General features: G+C 41.8%; 1 protein-coding gene across 5 annotated transcripts in view; it reads right to left on the reverse strand.

Annotated features, from left to right (window-relative positions):
- VAV3 (vav guanine nucleotide exchange factor 3) overlaps positions 1-24,013 on the reverse strand; it is a 205,487-nt gene that overhangs the window by 21,264 nt on the left and 160,210 nt on the right. For all 5 annotated transcript variants that reach the window (XR_014512441.1, XM_083445167.1, XM_083445166.1 and 2 more), the window contains exons 20-24: positions 18,799-18,935; positions 14,174-14,239; positions 9,483-9,517; positions 6,419-6,541; positions 5,354-5,441 (exon numbers count right to left, since the gene is read on the reverse strand). Coding sequence is in view for 4 of the 5 variants with exons in the window: in XM_083445167.1 (XP_083301293.1) it covers positions 5,354-5,441; positions 6,419-6,541; positions 9,483-9,517; positions 14,174-14,239; positions 18,799-18,935 (449 nt within the window). In the remaining variant the exon portion in view is untranslated. The remainder of the gene's footprint in view (positions 1-5,353; positions 5,442-6,418; positions 6,542-9,482; positions 9,518-14,173; positions 14,240-18,798; positions 18,936-24,013) is intronic.

Genomic DNA, 24,013 nt, shown 5'->3' on the forward strand with positions numbered 1-24,013 from the left:
ACTTTCTGCTGGCTTTTAAACAGTGGGGAAAAAGGTTGGCCTACAAGATTCTTACTAAGCACACAAGACATCAGGACTCTTGGAAACAACAACTGCTGGCTTTCAAAGAAGATGAACTGTGATAAGAAGGGTTTTTTTAAAAAAATCATCAGATGGCATTAAGAACCGGTCAAAGCAGCATCTCCTGTTATCTTTGGAAGGCATAAAGCACTTTCAAGAGCCACCTGTAAATCAGAAGATGAATGCAAAATGAAAGGTGATGATGGAAGACTGAAGTGTTTATTATAATTCACTGCTGTATCACATGATCTTGAACAGCATGCACCATTGTGACTCCCCAAAAGTGCAAGCAACAAGACAAACTACAGATTCCAAATTCCCCTTTGAGAGTCAGTATAGTGCAGGGCTTTGAGTGCCAAAGACCACAGAGGATCCAGAATCGAATTCTCACTGAGTCATGAAACTCACCAGCCTCAGTACTTCACTCTCTCTCTCTCCCTCCCTCCCTCTCCCTCTCTGCATAACCCACCTCACAAGGTTGCTGTAGGGCAGGTATAGGCAACTCCCATCATCCCTAGCTAACAAGACCAGTGGTCAAGGTTGATGGGAGTTGTAGCCCCAAAACATCTGGAGGGCTGAGTTTACCTATGCCTGCTATAGGGGAAGGAACCTGCTAGTCACCCTGAGCTCTTTGGAGGAAAGCCGGGACAAAAAGGTAGTAAAATCAATCATTTTACATTTTACAGCATTTCAGATGTCACTTGTATTGAGTTGTGGGGATGCTGTCATTTTCCAGTGCTACCAAACACTTCATATGTGAACATTTTCCAAACCCCAAGATAGTCAAGGCACAGTTGTTTGGGGATTTTATTGGAGGCGCACTTCAGTCTCATGTTCCAAATACTTTCCAGTATGAAAAAGTGCTACATGCATTCAACTTCTGCCTCTAGGGCAAGTGCCAGCTTGCCCCCGTGACCATGGGTGCCTAGGTCTGTGGGTGCCATGCAGCCCTGTCACCTAAATTTGTGGGTGCCTGGTCCCTTCATGGGGAATTTTGTGGGTGCTCAGGCACCCAGTCCCCACTACACTCTGGGGTTTGTTTCTTATTCAGGAATCAGGATCGAAAAGGTTTTTGGGATATAAGACGTCTTGAGATCTTTGGATTATAAGGGGATGATAGAAATGATCCAGTTAAATGTTTGATTGCCTTGGGCTTTCATTGTGGCCTTGAAAGTCCTTTACACAACTACAAGGGAGTAAACTGAACTCAGTGGGACTTGCCTCTGAATAACCAAGCAGAGGAGCAGGTTTTAAAACACATCTAACAAAAATTCTCCTGCCTGATGTAAAGCAGACCATGCATTTCTAATGATAAGCTAGATGATCCTACAAAGAACTTTTAAAATCTAAAGGAAGAGAAGCACGTACCTACACCCCTTGCACGACTCTTTTCTTCACTAGCTCTTCTACTTTTAATTATTTATCTTTTGGGGATTTTAGTATCTTACATTTCAGGGCAACAGTTTGAAATTTTAGAATTCTAAATATTTGTTCTGACTTGCATTTATGAGGGAAATCAAGCTCAGCAGGCACACCCTCCCCTTGGTTTTTATTCTGGAATCCCTGCAAGCTTCAGTTAGCAAAGATGTGATAATTGGAGCCCCACCCTAAGCACTTTTCCAGTTTCTTATATCTCCACACCTCATTTGCATTAATCACTTAAACAAACTTTAAAGCCTGCCTAGGTCTCCTGTTGCTATCAATTCACTTGAGTCAGAGAGAAAAGCCACTGCCAGAACAGGGATGGGCAGCTGACCTGACCTCCTTGCCAGTGTTTTTGTGGACTGCAAGTTAGGTGGGATGCTTGTTTTGGGATAAGCATCATCTGAGTTACAGAGGCAATCAAACATTTAACTGGATCATTTCTATCATGCCCTTATAAGCCAAAGATCTCAAGACGAGTAAAAACAATTTGAAGGAAATTGCAATACTGATAAAATAAAATAAAATAACTCTAAGATACACCACAAATATATCCAAGGAACATCAGGGTTAACTCCCAAACACCTGTGTTTAAAGCCATCTTTTGAGCTGGTGACTAAACAACAGCAGTGGCGATGCAAATTTCAAGGGATAGGACAGGCATAGGCAAACTTGGCCCTCCAGATGTTTTGGGACTACAACTCCCATCATCCCTCACCACGGGTCCTGTTAGCTAGGGAAGATGGGAGTTGTAGTCCCAAAACATCTGGAGGGCCGATTTTGCCTATGCCTGGGATAGGAAGTTCCAGAGCTTGGATGCTACCATGGGGAAGCCCCACCCCCACCTCAGCCCCAATGCACAGATCCCACTGATGGGACACAAAAGATGGCCAGCGTGGCTGATCTTAACTCCTGGAAAAAGTAATTTAACACAATAGAATAAAAATAGCAAAACCTAAATGAAATCAATATGTTCCTGTTATGGTTCTTGGGATTGCTTGTGTGTAAATTGCCTTTACTCGTGGCTGTCTTGCCTGGTTGAACCCTTTCTGACAGAGGAGCCTCTATCTCGTGGCTGCCTCAGTCGCTGGCAGTATCCGTCAGTGGGCGTTTCTTAAGCCTTCTCCAACATAAGAACTCCTTTACTCCCAGTCTCCTCCCTCTCTTCGCTGCGCGACAGCTTTCTGCGCAAGGTGGGAGCTGGCAAGGGAGCACTGGTCCCTTCTCCGCTTGTCTCCTGCACAGAGTCCTGCAGCCACCTCTCTGCTTCCTCTATCTCCTCCCCTTCTCCACTGGTGCTACGCTGATTTCCTTCCCCAGCTTGCGGGCTACCCCTCCTTCTGCTGGGAGCTTCTCTGCCATCATCCTGGAGTCTTCTCACCTCCTCCTCCTCCTCCTCCGATGGCAGTTCCCTGACAGTTCCCTTCCATCACACCATACAGTAATCATTTATTCTGGGTGAACTTATTCTGGAAAACTTAATTCAACACCTCATTCTGTTACATTTTAAAGGCTGTAGTGGAGGCAACACCTCCTCAAAACAGTATTAGTTATCACTGCCATAAAGATACAGGGATCTGGGAAGAATGCAAGAGACATTTTAAAGAATTCTCTGAAATTCCTTGTACAAGCAGACTGAGCATGATCCCTGAATTCTGGTTATGCTAAGAAGTAAGATCAAAGATCAAAGCAAAATCATAGAGTCACAGAATTGTGGAGTTAGAAGGGACCCCAATGGTCAGCTAGTCTAGTCCAACACCTTGCAGGGAAGGGATCTCAATTAAGCATCCATGACAAATGACCATCCAATATTTGCTTAAAATTCTCCAAGGAAGGAGAGTCCACCACCTTCCGATGGAGTCTGTTCCACTGTTGAACAGTTCGATGTATAGTCGGAATCTTCTTTCTTGTAACTTGAAGCCACTGGTTCAGGTCCTATCCTCAGGAGCAGGATAAAGCAAGCTTGCTCCATCTCCCATGTGGCAGCCCTTTAGATATCTGAATATGGCTATCATATCTCCTCTCAGTCTCCTCTTTTCCAGGCTAAACATACCCAACTCCTTCAACTGTTCCTCTTAAAGCTTGGTCATCTTGGTCACCCTCCCCTGCACACGTTCCAGCTTGTCAATAGTCTTCTTAAATTGTGGCACCCAGAACCAGACACAGTATTCCAGGTGTGGTCTGACCAAGGCAGATTAGAGCAGCACTATGACTTCCCTAGATTGGGACACTGAACTTCTGTTGATGGCAGCCTAGAATAGCATTAGCTTTTTTTGCTGCTGCCTCACACTGCTGCCTCATGTTAAGCTTGTGGTCTACTAAGACCCCTAGGTCCTTTTCACATGTAATACCGAAAAGCCAGATGTCCCCCATTTTATATTTGTGCAGCTGGTTCTTCCTGCCTAAGTGTAGAACCTTACTTTTGTTCCAGTTGAAATTCATTTTGTTTGGGCCCAGTCATCTTGAATCCCAATTCTGTCTTCTGCAGCATTAGTTCCCCTCCCAGTTTGGTGTCATCTGCAAATCTGATGAGCATCCCCTATTCCATCATCCAAGTTGTTTATAAAAATGTTTAGCATAACATCTAATCATTCCGTTCTTTCAAATCACTGCTTTTTGCTTTGCACAATGGAAGCATAATGCATAAACTGCTCTCTCATCAGCAATTCATTCAATATTCTCATTCTATTCAGCCACTTTTAAGTCTCTAAAAGCAAAATCAATGAGGGCAAGCTTTAGACCAAATAAGCAGAGGGGAAATGTACTGTTATTTATGAAACACAATAAACGCACGGTTTGACTGGACCAAAGCTCCACCCCAAATGATTGCTCAGGACTACTTCAGATACAACAATTTGCATTGCAAATTGTGTGACACACACACACTTCTTTGGAAAAGTCCCCATTTAAGACTGCACCAAAGTAGGAAGAATGAGTCATCACATCTAATACCACTACCAAACAAATCCCTGAGAAGCAAATTCAGAAACTTCAAGAATATATAACTCATCCATCTCTTGGTTACTGAGAGACAATAGTGTTTGTGAACATAAAGGGATCATTAGTGGACCTTGAATTTACCCAATCCATCAAAAAACTGTTTTTTGACAGTTTCCATCTCAACAGTGAATTCCACTGATTATTATGCATTGTATGAAAACTACTTCATTTCTCTATCATAAACCTGCTGCTACAAAATCCACGCGTTGTGAGAAAAAAGTAAACTATATTTTTATTTTATCTGTGTTACAGATCAAAATAATTCTAATCATCTAGTAGGATGGATTGCCTGGACATTCATGACTAGGTATATTATTAATATTTTAATTAGTATAATGAAACACCACAAACTATGGAACGTTCCTAGTAGGACAAATCAAAGAAAAAACTAGCAGTATAGAGAAAGACTATATCGTGTATTCTTGACATGTTTGTAGGGTGACTCATTTGCTAGGGATAAAACTATATAAATAAACCAAGGCAGTTTGATCTGTTTATCTGCAACATATACGCATGTTGCTTGATGACCTCGAAATGTGTTCTGATAAAGGGCAGTCTTTTTCCACACAGGGCTGGGGGGGTAGGCAGCTCTACAGTGCTTGGTCGCATTTGTTGCCTCAGTTGGAAGACAGATTCAACTTTTTAATTACCACTTGATCACCAGGATTGTGAATGCAAACAGTCTTAGAAGTTAACCAATTCACTGAAGCCACATTAAGTATTTGTCATGCATTCTAACAGTAAAAAAATATACTGACTGTTTTAGATTGTTCAGGTGTATTTTTTTTCTAGAAATGCAAAGAATCAGTTTTCAAAAAGATAAAAGTTAGATGATATATTCGCAAAGAGAGAAATCAAAACTGATGCTTACCATTAAACTTTTAAATTTCCTATTTTCTGCAATGTGAAAAAAGCATTCTCTTGTGAAAATCTTTATGTGCTTCACTTCATTATTATACCTATGGGCAATGAATAACATGAATATAAATGTGTTTTTAATCAGCAACAATCAATAAATTACTTGAGGGCATGCCCCACCACTACACAAATAAATTCTTAAGACAAAATGTATATCCATGCCAATACACCCTTGACACCTAATTAACAAAACACATTTATTAGGGTTTGGCTCAAGATGCAGACTCAATTCAGATTTTAGAAAAGGCCTCCCAGCAAGATCTGATTATGGGATCCTGTAATGCTGATTGCATTCAACTTCATATTGACAAAACAGACCAGCAGCTTTATTTAAAATTAATATTCCTTAGACGTTAAGCTTGTTTCCATTTGCAATCAATTCAAGGGAAATATTCTATTTGACTTCAGCTGGTAGTCAAATCAATTTTAAACATTTTCTAGTTAAAATGCAAATGGACCACTAAATCACCTTATGCTAACTAGCATAAAGTCATTTGTGTCCTAACTCATACATTAATTAGTGCACTGCACCACAGCCTCCATTGAACAGATTACTAACAAAAGAGGATGCCTGAAGATCCAAGGAAATGAACCTGAATGGCTTTGTGGGAGATGAAGAAGGATGTGCAGACTGAAATGCAGCACAGTTGCAATGCAAGAGCATTTGTGTCTGTGCAGCAGCAGATCCTGACTAACACACACACACACACACACACACATATACTCACAAGGCGTGATTCACAAGCAAAAATGCTTCACTGCATATTTAACTATCCTTGTGCTGGATTAGGGAACACTGACCTTCAATAAAAGTTTCATGAGTTGTATCAACAAAGCAAAAGTACTTCTCAAACTATCCAGATTTTCATAAATGACAGAATATATTATTTTTCGCAAAATGTAACTGCAGCAGGCAATGAGAATGTCGTCTATTGGTCACATCTATTCACACAAGAGCTAAAACAATAATGGAAAGGAGAAATGCATTTGCAGGAGGCGGGAATTAATTCTCACTTACTTAATGCTAATGCTGATGGCATATTCTCCCGATTCCGTAGTCCTATACCGCACTAAGTATGTGCTGTTTACCCGGTTAATAAGTTCCGTCTCTGCTTGCGGCCTTTCCATCATTCCAGCATACCTACAACAAAATGTGTGAAGTTACTAACTACACTTTCCTTAAAAATGGACACTAAGCAGATGAGCCAAAGGCACTTTGCAGGGGCACGTCAGTGAGCTGAGAAGCTCATAGCTCCACCCGCCCCATCGCAAGCAAGGCTGGGGTTTTCGGCTGGTTTGGCAAGCAGCTTGTGAGGTGGCGTTGTGGGGGAAATTAAGATTTGCTGAGGTTTTGTGGCATGTGCCCAGGCCCTTCCACATAGGTCACGACCTAGCACTGAAACAGAATAAATGATTGCACCAGCAAGAATCATGAGCTTGGACCATGCACGTCCTGATATTCATCAGCAACTGATACCCACCTCTATTAAGTTGGACCCCTGACCATTATGTCCAGTCATGGCCAACTCTGGGGTTGCGGCGCTCATCTCACTTTATTGGCCAAGGGAGCCAGCGTACAGCTTCCAGGTCTTGTGGCCAGCATGACAACGCCGCTTCTGGCAAACCAGAGCAGCGCACGGAAACGCCGTTTACCTTCCTGCCGGAGCGGTACCTATTTATCTACTTGCACTTTGATGTGCTTTCAAACTGCTAGGTTGGCAGGAGCCAGGGACTGAGCAACAGGAGCTCACCCCGTCATGGGGATTCGAACCGCTGACCTTCTGATCAGCAAGTCCTAGACTGTGTGGTTTAACCCACAGCGCCCATACTCGGTGGCGAATCCAATTATGGGAATTTCATTCACTCGACTGTGTTACATTGTTGTTATTATTATTAGCCTTTAATGGCATAAGTTTAGATAATAAAATCATACAGAGTCATCCAAATACATTAATAATCCAAACACATACAATATATAAAAGACTAGATAGACTGTGTTGCATCGTACCAATTGCGGACTTAGGATTCCAGCCGATGGGCTGCATGCACAGAACCATTTCACATGTGTGGGGTCTACAAAGGTGTTTTGTACACGAAAGGCATGTCTGCTTACTGGAGTGAATGCAATGGCACTTTGCTTCTATTATTAGAACAGGAATTCCAGTATAGGTACAATCAGGGCTTTTTTTCAACCGGAACTCAGTTCCGGCATCTCTTGGGTAGACACCATTGCCATTCTAAGAGAATGAGGGAGGCGTTCATAGTCAGTTCCAGCACCTCTTTCCCTAGAAAAATAGTGCTGTGTACAATATACAGATTCCTTCATTGCAGTATAACCAATATCTTAGTCATTCCAAAATGTGCCAAGACATAATAGTGTAACTTGCAATAACCACTGCTGTGCAATAATAATTAATGGCTTCTGTGAGGTTCTGAATGAGTCTCCTTCGCCTATCAGTGGCTTGTGAGGACCAGTACTTCTGCTGAGTTACTGTATTTCATCAGAGATGCCTAAGAATCGCCTGTCCCTTAGAAGAGTTTTGTGTGTGAGAGAGAGAGTTGTCAAAAGTTGGGGAAGAATCACATGATATGCTTGCATATAACACATGATCCTGATTTATCATCAACATCATTGTGGATGGCCATTCAAACATAGGAAGCTGTTTTATATTGGGAAACTAGTTAGGTAAATGTCTAAGCAAGAATTGAACATGCACAGCTGATGGAAACAGGAATTGATGAAAAACTATTAGAAATTAAGAAAAAGTATCTTATTGTGATCTTATTGGGACGCGGGTGGCACTGTGGGTTAAACTACAGAGCCTAGGACTTGCCGATCAGAAGGTCAGCGGTTCGAATCCCCGCAACAGGGTGAGCTCCCATAGCTCGGTCCCTGCTCCTGCCAACCTAGCAGTTCGAAAGCACATCAAAGTGCAAGTAGATAAATAGGGGAGGTAAACGGTGTTTCCGTGTACTGCTTTGGTTCGCCAGAAGCGGCTTAGTCATGCTGGCCACATGACCCGGAAGCTGTACGCCGGATCCCTTGGCCAATAAAGCGAGATGAGCGCCGCAACCCCAGAGTCGGCCACGACTGGACCTAATGGTCAGGGGTCCCTTTACCTTTACCTTTATCTTATTGTGACCAGCAAAGGAGGGAGGGGAAAGAAGCATATTGAAGGGGGGGGTGGAAAAGTCCATTTTAAATTTTGTGTTAAATTTGAATTAATTTGTTAAAAATTTGGAAAATGAATACCAATTAGTTGGCAACAAAGGAACCCATTTTATACTGGTAAGAATATTGGTCCCTCTATTATCTATGCTGATGGCAGATGCTTTCTAGGGTTTCAGACAGGGAACCTCTTCCAGCCCAAGCCAGAGATGCCAGGACTGAACTGGGGAGCTTCTGCTTGAAAAGCAGATGCTCTGTCACTTAGCTACAGTCCTTCCACCAAACAGGAGGTTCCAGGAAGCCAGGCGGTTCAAAGACAAACAGAAACTGGAATTTGCAAGCAAAATGCTTACTTCCCATGTGCACTTCGGCTGAATAGATCTATCTATTCCTCCAATGTCTATGAGACCTCTCTCATCCACAAACTGAGATCAGGGGAACCTGTAAGGAGGGGTGTGGCTGGGGTTCATGAACTTGCATAGAGGAGTTTTATCTTGTATTTTATTTTCTTGGTGAAGGGCAGTAAAACAACAACAACAACAACAACAACAACAACAACAACAGAAAGAGTATGCTGGTGATCAGGGACTGTCTCATCTCAGATTTGGCATGAGATTCTTAGATTTCACTCTAAGGGATAGTGTGTGTGTGTGTGTCTTTGTGTGTGAAAAATTGGTATAAACAGACTGTCAAAATCATAAAGTATGGTAAACCTATGAAAAATGCCGTCAGGCAGTGCATATATTCAATTATTTTTGCCTACATTGCAACAAAATGCCTTCTGCAGAAGATCAGAAAGGTTAAACTACAACAAATTAGATTGCTATTAATAACAGGTTTTTTGCTCAGGCTATTTATTTAAACTCCTAGGCACCACCAAAACGGAAAACAAACATAGTTTAGAAGCACTCACCATGGCTGGGAAGAATAGTCTACTGGTTTAGGAACCTAATATTGAAAAAAATTAAAAGAGAAAAATAAATTACATGCATAATATTGTGATGTACTGTATTGAATAAATAGTGTTGTGCTATGGCTTTAAGACAAGGATATAAATGATCATAAAATTGAGGAAATCCTATAATTCTACCCATTATTTAAAATTAATGACTAAAACAATGTGTTATTACAGCACTGGTTCACATAAATACATCTGCACAGCTACTTAATTATGATAGGTGACAACTTTAGAAACCTGACTATGCCCACCCCCCACTATATATATAATGGGTGTCTGCATTAATTACATTTGGTAATAAATTTTCCTGCTTCAGCCAATAAAATGGTCATCTATGTGGGGCTACCTTTGAAGTGGACTCGGAAGCTACAACTAATACAGAATACAGCAGCTAGACTGGGACTGGGAATGGCCACTGGGACCATATAACACCGGTCCTAAAGGATCTTCACTGGCTCCCAGTACATTTCTGAGCACAATTAAAAGTGTTGGTGTTGATCAGCCTCAGTTTTGTATATCTCAAGGAGCATCTCCACCCCCATCGTCCCACCTGGACACTGAGGTCCAGCTCTGAGGGCCTTCGGGCGGTTCTCTCACTACGAGAAATTAAGTTACAAGGAACCCGACAGACAGCCTTCTCAGTAGTGGCGCCCACTCTGTGGAACGCCCTCCCAGTGTACGTCAAGGAGATAAACAGCTGCACGACAGTCAGAAGACATCTGAATGAAGGCAGCCCTGTATAGGGAAGTTTTATAATGTTTGAGGTTTTTATATTTTGTTGGAAGCTGCCCAGAGTGGCTGGGGCAACCCAGATAGGTTGGATACAGATAAAAATAAAATCATCATCATCTGTTGAAACATGAACAAATACTAAGTTGTTTTAAGTATCCAGCCAAACCATATGGTGTAGACTCCAACTCCTATCAGCCCAAACCAGCATGGCCAATGGTCAGAGATGATGGGAGTTGTAGTCCAGCAATACTGGCGCAGCACCACGTTGCCGATGCCTGTACTAAACTCTATATATCAACAGCATTTATTTAAAAGGGGGAAAGGGAAGAGTGGGTGGAGGAGCCAAGTTATTTTGAGAGTGATATTTCTGCCTGGGAAATGAGTGGCTTCTGTAGATGTTCTGTAGATATTTCTGTAGATGTTGCCAGGATGAAGCAGAAGCCCCACCTTACCCCACACTCTTTCCCCTTGTAATCATACACACTGATGGAGATGCGAGTGTGGCGCTAAGGGGCGTTTAAGCAGAAGAAGAAGAGAAGAGTTTGGATTATATATCCCGCCTTTCACTCCCTTTAAGGAGTCTCAAAGCGGCTAACATTCTCCTTTCCCTTCCTCCCCCACAACAAACACTCTGTGAGGTGAGTGGGACCAAGAGACTTCAAAGAAGTGTGACTGGCCCAAGGTCACCCAGCAGCTGCATGTGGAGGAGAGGAGACGCGAACCCGGTTCACCAGACTACGAGACTATCGCTCTTAACCAGTACACCACACTGGCTCTCTGGGCCCCAAGACTACTGCTTTGGCAAGATTTTAATGGTTGGTTTACTGATTCTACTATTCCATCTGTTTTTGGTTGTTCTGCTATATATGGCGCAAAATTGCCAGTTTTAATTTAGAGGAATGTTTTATTGCATTTGTTAGTGGATCTACGTATTTATAACTGTTTTGCAACTGCACACATTCAGGATATAAATAAAGGATATTTATCACCATCGTCTGCCTATCTCACATGCACAGTGAATAACATCACCCCCACCGCCTCCTCTCTGTACAGGGGATGCCATGGCATATCTGCTAAACTGTAATATACAAAACAATCCCGAACCCTGGAATGATATCATCATCACAGGACTGTCGAGACAATAAATGGTGCAGATTACGTATGGTAACTAACCGCAACAAAAATGGAAAGAAATAAAGTGAATTATAAGCTGTTATTTATCCAATACAGAAGACTTCTTGCTGCCACATATTCCATAGTGCAGATAGAAAAAATGCTTTATCAGTGTATCTGAGAGCACACCATAGAATAGATATTCCAGACCTCAACCATTTTTCATTCAATATTTATTCTTCATGCCTTTTGATGTATGTATTTTATACTGTTTCTGGGCACTTTTATATGGGCTGGTTGTAAAGGCTGTTATTTAATAATAATAGTAAAAGCGATGGTGCACTGAAAATTTGATAGATGTTTCATCATCTCCGTTATCATTCGTCATAAGGGAATGTTTATACTTTGCCCTTCCAGGTGAACAGTGGTGAAGCATCAATTTATCTTTCTAGCAAGAGTCTGCCTGTAATACGCTGAAAATTGATGTTTATTCATATTGCAAATTTATGCAAGCTTCATGACCGAACTTCTCCCTGATAAGAATGAATTTCACTGAAAACTGTACCTTAGGCGGTAATTTTCATTTTGCTTTGGGGCTTTGCTGAGTTTTGCTTTTAGGTGTTTCTCCTTTTTTTGTTTCTTTTTCTTTTTCCTTTTTTTTTTTTTTGCTACTTGCACATGGATTCAAAAGGGGGGGGGAGCACATGTGCAATTGCCGCACACACGACAACATTCAAATAGCTTTTGTGGACCTCTCTATGGAATGTTATATCGTGTAGGTAAATTGTAGCTGTGAAACATTATGTAGTCGCTTCACAAGAAGCTCAAGAACAGGAATGAAAAGAAGCACTGCCTACAAATGGATTGTTCACAATACAAAACTAGAGTTCAGAAGGAGGTTTTGAGCCCTTAAGGAACAAATGACACATTACATTAAATGCTTGAAGACCTTCAATGTATCTGGTAAGGTTGCCATATTTCAAAAAGTAAAAACCAGGACACCCCAAAATTTTAAGAAGCCACTGGAACTGTTCAGCTTTTTTTTAAGAAAGCCCCCAAAATTGTTGAGCACCTACTGCCACTTGTAGCCCCGGCAGCACCGACACTGCCCTTCTGCTCACGTGCAAGGAGGCTTACCTGGCAGTGGCTAGGGTATAATTCTCTGCCAACAAGGATATTCAAAAGCAAGAGGAGGAAGATGCAGCATCTCCCTTCCCTTTGCTCCCTTACAAGCTTACAATCAGCAAGCCAGGAGCTGAGCATCTGCTTAGTTGTCAGACCACTTCTTCACAGCTTCTGGGTAAGTGAGTAAGGAGAGGGAGCAAGGAGCAAATACGCGTCACCAGAGGGCGCTGTAGAGCAGCAATTATCATCAATGGGAAATTGCATTGAGACCAATATTACATGGAGGGGAGGGGGTTGCATTTTTCCAGACCAGTGTAGATATAGCCCAAGTGGCAGTGGGTACCGGGTAGAGCAGACAACATCCCAATCCTGTGGGCCTTGTTTGGGGCACATGAGCCCCAGCAAAAAGCCCCTACATGCTGGGTACACATGGCAGGCCTGATTTAACATAAATGCAAAACTGCATATGTTATTGTAGAAGCAAAGACCCTCACCCAGAATTTGCCATACTTACAATTTCTATGTTGTGATTTGTATTCTGGTGCTTCAGTTGTGGTCAAAAAGTGGCTCCTATAAATCTAACCTCACTGGATCCTTTTTTAAGAATCAGATATGGAATTGCCCACTACTGTATTATAGGTTTCCACTACAGTAAAGTTGGAAAGACTTGGGTAATGGAAATTGCTCACACTTAGCAGCTAACAGTCCTTTCAGAGACTGAAAAGTCATTTCTACCTTAACATGTTATTTAGGTTTCCCCACCTTCAAGGAAACTTCCTTTAAAAACTCCCTTTGTGGCATGGATCTCTAGCTTGAGCCATGAGGAACAATTTGCCTTTGAGTCACATTTTTTCAGTGAACTTACTGGGTGACTATAGTATCCTGAAGTCAACATTCCAAGGGCAACTGGAGAATGATGGGCGGCGGCGGCGGGGGGGGGGGGGGATTTTGTCCAAAGTTACAGTGTTTAGCTGGAGTACCACCGTCGCTCCTTCCAGTCCTAATCCAACCGTCTGATTCTACAAACCTGGTATAAAATGAGCTGACTCATGCAGAGCTTTGCTGGCAGATAAAATTATAACAGCACAAGCTGCAAGTCGTGGGCAATATAAAACATTCAGAGGTGATGCATGCCTTTGATAGGAAAGAAGGAGAAGGGATCTAGGAAAGTCAAACCAAGCAGACATATGACAAAATGGGCCAAGAGCTCTGGTTTGATAGCTTTTCTCGTTTTCAGATGCATTTCTGAGTCCATTATTATGGTCTAATCTTTCTCTATAACCCAAGGTGACTGGGGAATGTATTAGAAATGGAGTGTTCTTGCCCCACTTTTAAGACAGCAGCTTTATTGCACAAAACATTTATTGTAGGTTTTGACTTTATTTTATTTGAAAACTAGTTAGACAATTTAACTTATTAAATTCTGACGAGTTAAGCCTGTCTCTTGTGCAGGGTTCCTTCTGACTTCCAATTTTAAGTCCAATAACAAAGAACATAACCATGTTACATTTTAAAATAAAATTAAGTGTAGCATGTAAACAAAAAGAATCACAAAAATAATGTAAATCCCACTAGGCAGGATTAATAAAAACCTTGGAACGAACCAGGCAAGCTCACTGCAAACATTTTTGTGAAAACAATTATACTGGCAAACACAATTACATGGGCCTACTTACACAAGGGCAAGGCTTTACTGCATCACTTGGAAAGAAACCAAGCTCCCGGGTCACCACATTTCTACCCTAAAAGAAACAAAAAGATCCAATTAGGGGAAAACAACACATGCAACTCACCATTGTGCATACAACCCTTTGCACATCCATAGCAACTCAAAGTTTCCATGTAACAGTTATCAACATGTGCACAGTAATCTGTTCATATTTCATAGCTATTAGACTGGCCTAAGTTACAAGAAGATGGTTTACAACCATAATCCGTTCTGAAGGTCTGTAACCCAAGGCGCGCTTTTGCCAATGGGGCCTCAAAAAAAAAAAAAAATTAGTTGTAATAATTAAAAAAGTGGGTTGTAATCAAAAACGGTTGTAATCCAAAGCGGTTACAAACCAAGGTACCACTGTAACTCTGCAGGCAATCTCTTTCAGTGGTGGGATGAATTCCACCATTTGGTGAACACCAGATTTTTTGCATCCCTTCCCCATTTCAAATTTCTATCCCCAGAATAGAGATGGTTGAATAAATCTACATCTGGTCCATGTCACACACATAAATTCATAAATCCATTTTGTCCTCTTTCTGCATCAAGTGCAAAAGCCAGTGAATAACTACCTTCCAGCCCCACACTTTAGTCCAGGAGCTACAGCTCAGGGCAGATCACATCAGAATTCTTGAATTCTGCAAGAATCCCTACCCAGGATCCTCCTACCTGATCTAAAATGGTTCAGATAGTGTCACTATCACTATACAAGTAGTTTTATACCATCGTATAATGAGATATCAGGGTGATGTACAATGTTAAAAGAGGTGGTTGGAGGTTCACCTGTCATGGATGCTTTAGGGTTGGACTAGATGACCCTTAGGGTCCCTTCCAACTTGACAATTCCATGATTCTATAAAACACTGTTTAAAAATACGTGTGCATTTCTGTTTACAGTTTGCCCTAATTTTGTACACATTATTTGACTGGAGAACTGCACTGCAAAATTCTGAGATGTGCGAATTTAGAATGATGGCCATTTTCAGTTCACATGTTGCTTTGGAAAGTGTAGATTATGTATGTGAACTGAATCAAATTTCTACCCCAACCCCCGCAGCAGCACCTCAAAACCTAGTTGCTGTGTCAGGGCATATTTAATGCCACACTGTCCTGGGGTTTGGGGTTTTTTTTAAAAAAAAATAATGCATTCATTGGATGTCCAATTTGGTCACTTCAGATCATTCCCGGAGCAGACTGGACAGGGACACAATTTATTTATTTATTTACTTACTTACTTACTTACTTACTACCACCGTGAACCGAACGTAAGAGTTCTCTCAAGACAAGCAATTAACAGATCATGTAGCTATTCAGGATGCTAGCTGTTGCCCTAAACTGTGGCATGTAGTATTGCCACAGTACAGTGGTACCTCTGGTTACAAACTTAATTCGTTCCGGAGGTCCATTCTTAACCTGAAACTATTCTTAACCTGAGGTACCACTTTAGCTAACGGGGCCTCCCGCTGCTGCCATGCCACCGGCACGCGATTTCTGTTCTCATCCTGAGGTAAAGTTCTTAACCCGAGGTACTACTTCCGGGCTAGTGGAGTCTGAAACCCAAAGTGTTTGCAACCTGAGGTGTTTGTAACCAGAGGTACCACTGTACATAAAGAGTTGTATGCCTTGCAAGGATCTCTGGAAGCCAGTCAGCAGCAGTGTGGAGAAATAGCAATAATGTTGTTGTTGTTGTTGTTTAAAAAAAAACCCTTTGAATTTAGGTTTGTACAAAGAAGTAACTATGCACCTCTTTTACATCCCCAAACTTACATCTACATATTACATATGCTTTGCTCAAAAAATTCCAGGTCCAAGTATCAGAATCAATGTTTGTAGCTATTGGGTACTCACGAGAGATCACAGGGGACTGTAAAGGTAGTGGTAAAGGTAGGAATTACTACAGTAGGGGTGTGTAGCTCCTTAGGAAAGTATCCTGGCTCTGTGGGGAAGGATTTACTGTGCACAAAAGCAATTATCGGCTGCTTCACTCCCTGGTCGCCCCCACAACCATGTACCTCCTCAGGTAGGCCCAGTGAAAGATCCTCTGAACAAAGAACCGACAAACAATTACACTGGGCTTTAAAAGTAATTGAACTAACATCATCGATGAAAATTAGGCCTTTGCCAGTGTCTTGAGTCCACAGAACTCTCCAGTTTTCAAATTTTAATAGTAGAACTCTTGTGCCATTAACAGTTCAACCCCTGAGAATAACTGCACTGGCAATGCAGAGCACTGGTCAGCAATTAGCTTTCCTGATTTTATATTAGTGAGGAGCTGCAGGCCAATGCCTCCTCATCGTTTCACAAACTGGGATGGCTGACTAATTTCAGCATCATAGATGCTCCTCCATAGGAGGAGGAGGCAGCTCTCAATGGTTCAGTATCAACGTGCAGATCAAATGAGTTATGCATGAAATCCCTGTGTACAGAGAAGTAGTACATCCATTTTAAAAAGAACTCTGTCCTAATCCTCTCCCTGGTGTGCTAGTTTTCTTCACACAATAAAAGTATTATACATTGCATTCAAATAATTGCATTTTTATGTAGTGTGATTCCAGATGGGATCTACCACATTATTATTCTGAACATAGAGATTGGCTTTAATAGATCTGGATTCCTTCTATTATGAAAAGGCTCCCTAAAATGAGGCATGATGGTTGCCATGTGCCAGTCTTGGGGATTTCCATTCTTAACAAGCAGTAACATCACTTCAAATGCAAGGCGAATGAAGCACAAAACTGACGAATTAAGGAGGAGTTTCAGACACTTGTCTGGAGCACTGAATAAAGTTGCAATATTGGGCCTTTGAACTACAACCTATCTTTCATCATAGATTTTTTTGTTTGTTTTGGGTTTGTTTTTTAATTTGTTCCAAGCCAAAAGGTGCATTCCTAACCCTGGGGATAAGCTCTCAGAGATAACAAAACATATAGCGTAAGCTGTGATGCAATGCTGCCTTTGCAGGCTCTCTTTGCAGTTGCACAATATCCACTGGTTTCTTTTACCGTAAAAACAAAAGACAAGCGTTTGGGGTTTTTTGGGTACAGATGAAGGCTATGTTCAACAACTTTACCAGAAAGCCAGTGCCACTGAATTCAAGTGGAATTTAACTTGGAACTAAACATGTCTAAGATTGGCAATTAGCAAGTGACACAGACTCTGGTGCTAATTGATCCACAGCTTTTAGTGAAGCTCAAGTAAAAGTACTGCCTTCCTCTGTTTTGATTCTTTGTGGTGCTTCCCATCCCAACTTCCTCCATTCTTGCACACGACATAGTCTGGAAGGGGGAAGGTCAGCATGTGATCTAGTCTTCCAGACAACCTTTGGAGAAGACAAAAAAAGCCTAGAAATTGTATGCAAGTAAGGATCACTGATCAAATACTGCGCTCTTTCAAAAGCTCGCAAAAGAAATGTGTCTCAAAAATCCCAAAGCATTTCAATAGCAGTCACTTCTGCCCCTTCTCAAATGACAGGAGTTGTCAACAGCTCCCTGCAGGAACAAACAATCCCTGCAGAAACAAGTGACGCCAGAGAGCTGAACCTGGCAGGGAGCGCACCCAGAAATCAGTAAAAAGCAAAACAAAACAGGGTTGTTTGCTTGTTTACATTGGTTGCTGTGTTTTCTGGAAATGACAGCACATCAGACTGGAAAGTAGCACAGGTGACCTGGGTGAGAGAGATGCAGAAAGATACATGCCCAGGATATTGCTGGCTGCCAGGGGATTCAGACGGAGAGGAGAATATGAGCTGAGCTGAGCTGAGCTGGGAGGAAGGGTAAAAAGCAAGAACAAGAAAAGACCTTCCTGCAGTGATGAGTGGAACAGAGGTTATGAGAGAATTGAGAGTGGTGTATACCCTGCTGAACAGGCTTATTTTGGCCCCTATAGTCAAAGAGGGACGTTACTATGCTAGGGAGCTGTAACTAATAAGAATTAAAGGTAAAGGGTAAGGGGACCCCTGACCATTAGGTCCACTTGTGGCTGACTCTGGGGTTGCGGTGCTCATCTCGCTTTATTGGCCGAGTGAGCTGGTGTACAGCTTCCGGGTCATGTAGACAGCATGACTAAGCCGCTTCTGGTGAACCAGAGCAGCGCACGGAAACGCCATTTACCTTCCCGCCAGAGCGGTACCTATTTATCTACTTGCACTGGTGTGCTTTCGAACTGCTAGGTTGACAGGAGCAGGGACCGAGCAACGGGAGCTCACCCCGTCACGGGGATTTGAACCGCCAATCTTCTGATTGGCAAGCCCTAGGCTCTGTGGTTTAACCCACAGTGCCACCCGTGTCCCCAAATGCATTAAAAGCAGCAGAGCCTCAAAGCTTCACATGACCTCTTCATAGGATTAGCCACCCTAGGTACCTCTGTAGGAGGCCTGTTGTTGTTGTTTTCCCCCCACTTGATTTGGCTTGAAGCTGGGCTGTTGGTTAAGCGGAAACTTCCCCAGCATTACACAAAGTAGGAACCATGGCTTCTCATACAGAGGCAACCAATTAGCCCTGAGGAGATGCAGCAGGCCTGGTCGTGGGAACTAGTCAGGGACATCTTCAGTAGCTTCAGCTAATGAAGCAGAACTGCCAAGTACTTTACCTGCCAAAACAAGCTGTGTGCATCCCCTTTGATGAGTTCAATTATGTCCCCGATCTGGATATGTAAAGGAGGGCCGTCATGCGGAGCTGGCTGTGGTGTCCCGCTATAGTTTCGAATTACTTGCATTTTTGGTAAGCCTGAAAAGAAAAGCACAGGTTAGCTATATGTGGTGAATTATCCAAAATCAATGGCCCTATCCAGGAACTCAGATCTAAAGTAGGACCCCTCCAATAGGGCTAGTTCACAGTCTGCAGAATGAGCCCCCCACCCTCTTTCCCAAAGGACAGCATCACATTGATCGGCTCTTTAGGGTTGTTGTTTTCAATTCCCCAAAGAATTTTGAGTTTTATGCTGGCTGTTGTGTCATCTCCTGCTGTCATGTTGTATATTGTTTATTATTAGTAGTATTAATATTAGTATTATACCTATGTTTTATTGTTTCAGCTACTATCATCTACTTTAAAGATCATTTGGTTGAAAAGCGGAACGCCAGTGGGAAAATACAAATCAAAATCAGATTAAAATAAAAAATACAAAATCACAGTACAATCCAAGGAATTGCCTATTCAGAAGTAAGACCTAGGGAACTAAAGGAGACTTTTAATCATAGGCACATGTGTCTAGGATTGTGGCCACGAAGGGGAAGACAAAATCTGAATGCCTCAAATAACCTGACTACATCCAACAAATGGATTAGGGTGGAGAAAAAGTCAAATTGTATGTTGACATATGGACTAAGATATGAAAAGAGGAGACCTTTTTCCACTATCAAGCCTCCTCCCCTGTGTTATTATTTTTAATGCGGTTGTGCGAGAAAAATATTTTTTCTCTAGGCTGCTGCTTAGTTCATGAAAGCACAGCACGTACAGTTTAATGGAAAATAATCAATTTTTTCATCAGCTCACTCCTGTCGTCCTATTAATTCTCTCTTGAGGCACTAGTCAATTTCATCGCCACGGAGGCTCATCCTTTCCTGAGTGTACATACAACTCTGGCCCTGTAAAAGATTTATATCTTAAGGTTATCTTTCTAATTTTAGAGCCATAAAAAGGTGATAGATGTGATGAGGTAATGCTTTAGACGCTGATATGGAGAAATTCCGTGCGTTCACATCAGTCTTCTTTGAGTGCACCACTGAAAGGGAAATGTGTCCAAGACAACAGGAAATCACAAGTCACTCCATGTTTCTGATATAATCATTTGAAAAGGAAATCTAATTTTTTCTTAAGTGTTATTGGATTTACGGAGTAATTCAATCGTTCAATTGCACTCTACAAGCAAAGGAACTCCAAATGCAGCACCATATCTTGCTTGTAGTGGCCTCTCTGCCAAATTGTCTTGTTAAAAGGGCATTTTCCAACGGAACAAAGGTGTTCACCAGCTCAAAAGTTTGTTTTTAGTAAAGAAAAAGAAAATATTTTTAAAAGTTAACGTGGTTCCTCTAATTCAAGGTTATGACAAGCATTTATTAAGAGCTTATCCTGTTGATCATGCCCAAGCCATATTTTAGCCTCCATAGGACGCTTGCTAAGTCTCCAATGCAAATGCAATATTGTGATGGGTCTTATGCAGCTTATGGAGAAAGACTGTGCTGCAGGAGATTTGACATAAGGGGGAATGAAACCTTCCCTATTACTGCTGCGGATATTTCACCATCACCCAGAAATGATTTCACAGATCAGGATATTTATGTACAAACATGGAAGTGGCAGGTAGAATTTTCAACATTACTAGTTCACACGAGCTCCTAACATTGCTGTGTCCCCCTACTTAAAAGCAAAGACCTGCCTTAAAATTGTGGACTGTTTCCTGCATTTGAATGATCCAGCTTCTATAGTGTTTTTGAAAATGATACATGAGGCCTTATTAGAGAACTCTAATCATTTAGCTGTTTTGACCCCCAATGAAGCTTGGGAAAAGAAAAAAAAAACACTGGGCATTTTGCATCTTTGATTAAAACAGAGCATGTATCCTTGATGTGCTTGATTTCCTCATGCAAGGAAATTGCTTGTATGGAGGGGCACTCAGTTACATGAGCCCTCACCTGCAGCCTGAAATGCAAGCTACTACAGCAGCTGTTCCAGAGCGCCCAGCCAGAATTGCAAGGCTAAGCAAAGTCACATTAAAGCTATTGACTTAACAAGGGAAGGTCACATCAGGTGACATTTTACATCAGGTGTTTACTGTGAGCATGCAAGGCGTGCACAGACTCATCTGGAAGAACCACTGGCAATTGTAATCTAATCTGCCAACTGTAACACTTATGCGCATAAGGTTTATGCTGCTCCACAAAGCCACCTTTTAAAAATCCCAATTTTGTGCAAAATCATTTGTGCAAATCCATGCAAAATTCACAGGTTATGTGTTCATGAACATAGTCTGTCTAAATTGCACTCATATGGTATAATGCCATCCAAGCTGGTGGTCCTTACTGCAACGTCTCAGAGAAAATTTCACAGTTAAACTATGTGTGAAGAAGTAGTTTCTTTTGTCTTTCTTGAATTTCCCAACATTCAGCTTTGTTAGATGCCCCCAAATTGTAGTATTATGTGGGATATTAGCTTACTGAATGCAACACAAGGATGTCTCAAATAAAAGCAGCAACAGAAACACTAAGCTCCATGTACCAGTTTCTGTTTGACTTCAATTTACAAACATCATTTTACAAATTTATTTTACCAATTCTGCTCATAGTTAAAAGGCGAACCAGAACATGTTTATCCTCCAAGCCCAATAACTATTCAACACTCCCTCCTCCAAACGTGTTAAGGCTCCTCAGGTAAATGGAAACTTTCTGACTCATGCACAGCATGCTCACCTGAGAGTTCAGCCTACCCAGACATCTGGAGATTGCTTGTATTGATTAAGGATATACAACCAGCGTTTCTAGAGGTAACATGCATTATTCACTACTTTCAAAGTTTCAAAAGGAGGAAGGCACATAAGTCTTATCATGTTAAGAAGCAGAAAAACCATGCTACTATGGTATGGGGGTGGGGGGAATAGAGAATTGTTCTCCACCAGTTTGGGCAATGTACTTGAGAGTATAGTAGCAAGTCAGTTTCAGGAGTGCTTGAGAGAAGCTGATTGTTTAGGCCCATTTCAATCTGGCTTCACACTGGTTTTGGCACTGAAATGGCTCTGGTCACCTTGGCTGATGGCCTTTAATTAGAAGAAAGAAATTCTCCTTGATGTCTCAGCAGTTTCTCATTATGCATGGTATCTGGTAGGTTTAGGAGTTGGAAGGTAAAGGGACCCCTGACCATTAGGTCCAGTCGTGACCGACTCTGGGGTTGCGGCGCTCATCTCGGTTTATTGGCCGAGGGAGCCGGCGTACAGCTTCCGGGTCATGTGACCAGCATGACTAAGCCACTTCTGGCAAAGCAGAGCAGTGCACGGAAACACCATTTACCTTCCCGCCACTTTGACGTGCTTTTGAACTGCTAGGTTGGCAGGATTAGGGACTGAGCAATGGGAGTTCACCCCGTCAGGGAATTCAAACCACTGACCTTCTGATCAGCAAGTCCTAGGCTCTGTGGTTTAACCCACAGCGCCACCCACGTCCCTTTAAAAGTTGGAAGCATATTGTTATAGAGGTTCCACTCCTGCCTACTGGGCTGGTTCCAGATAGCAGCAATGGAGGACATGTGCTCAGCTGCTTGGCAACTGTGCTGTGGTATCCATGGGGCTTTATGTTGTCCCCCGCACTATTTAACTTCTATGGATTACTGCAATGCACTCTGCATGGGGCTGCACTTGATGACAACTTAGAACCTTGAACTGGTCCAAAATCCAACAGCCAGATTACTGGCTGGGGTTACATTCAGAACTCATATAATCAACAGCTATGTTGATTGCAGGTTTGTTTCTGGGCCCAATTCACGGTGTTCATGTTAGTGTTTAAAGCCTTAAACGTCTTAGACCAATATCTGAAAGATTTCCCCCTTCCCTATAGACCCTCTCAGGTGTTAAGAACAGCAGAGGTGGCCCTCTTGGTAGTTCCACTGCTCTCAGAAGCTGATGTGGGGTGGCCTGGGAAAGGACACTCTTCGTAAAAAATCCCCGAGTTGTGGCAAAAAAATAATATCAGAGTTTTGTTCATTCACTCTGATAACCCCCCTCTTCTCACTAATATGCTTTCATAGTTCTCCTTCCTGAATGTCTAAGGGGTTCTCTCTTTTTCCCAGTCTTTTGCAGGCTTCAAGTGGGAAGCAAGTAAAGCACCTCTCTGAATTGGAGACTATAAGCCACCATCATTCAAGTTGCTACTGTAGCAGCAGAACATACAATTTTTTTAAAAAAAAAGCAACAGAGAACATTTATTCATTACATCCAACAATGTATCATTAATATTTAAAAACTTTATAATGGAGTAGCAATAGCATGACAGTACACTTTTAAAAAATAATGATACCTCCCACAATACAAGCCTTCACTAGGAAGCTTTGCTTTTCAACTCTCACTAAGAAACCATCTCTTTTTCGTGTGCAGATTATAAAGTTGGGAGATTTCTCTGGTGGTCATTTAATAAAATTATTCTGACTACAATTATGATGTCTCACAAATTGATGAAAGTTTTTAATGAACAAAGAGCCTCTAAAATGAGCCAACACCAATGCAATGTATCTTCTCAGGTCAGAAGAAATGGCTTACAGAATAAAACTAACAGAACCTTCTGCACCGTTTATTATCAAGGGCAGGTTCATGTGAGAATGCATTGCAGTAGTCTAGCTGAAGAGTTCACAATTGTGAACATTACCTTTTCTAAGTATAGCTATGAATACTTTTATCTTACGTAGTTCTGTCTGGAGTGCTACCTCCACATGGCCTTTGTTTACATCATAAAATGTCACAACGACCTGTTCCTATCAGACTCAATTCTAGCAGAATTCAACAGCAGTGTCAGTCATGCAAGTTCATCCTCCAAGCAACTTAGGGGTGGGAACTACTCCAAACTGGCCCACGCATTAAGTTAAACAATAACCTAAGAAATTAAACAGAATCAGGCAAGGGTTCTAGTGCTTCAGATGAAGTTACTATTAAATTCAGTAGCTCACGTTAAAGATTAATCAGACAAACTGATTATGTGACTACATAATATAGAAGTGTGACTGTGCTAGACATCAAGGTCTTTAATTTTTGCCACAGAAACGGAAATGACTTACAGTGTACTTCTGTTCTTCATGATTCAAAGAGGACATTTTAGGAGTTATTG

Source organism: Podarcis tiliguerta, assembly GCF_965153285.1.
Source record: "Podarcis tiliguerta genome assembly, chromosome: 6".
Lineage (NCBI taxonomy): Eukaryota > Metazoa > Chordata > Lepidosauria > Squamata > Lacertidae > Podarcis > Podarcis tiliguerta.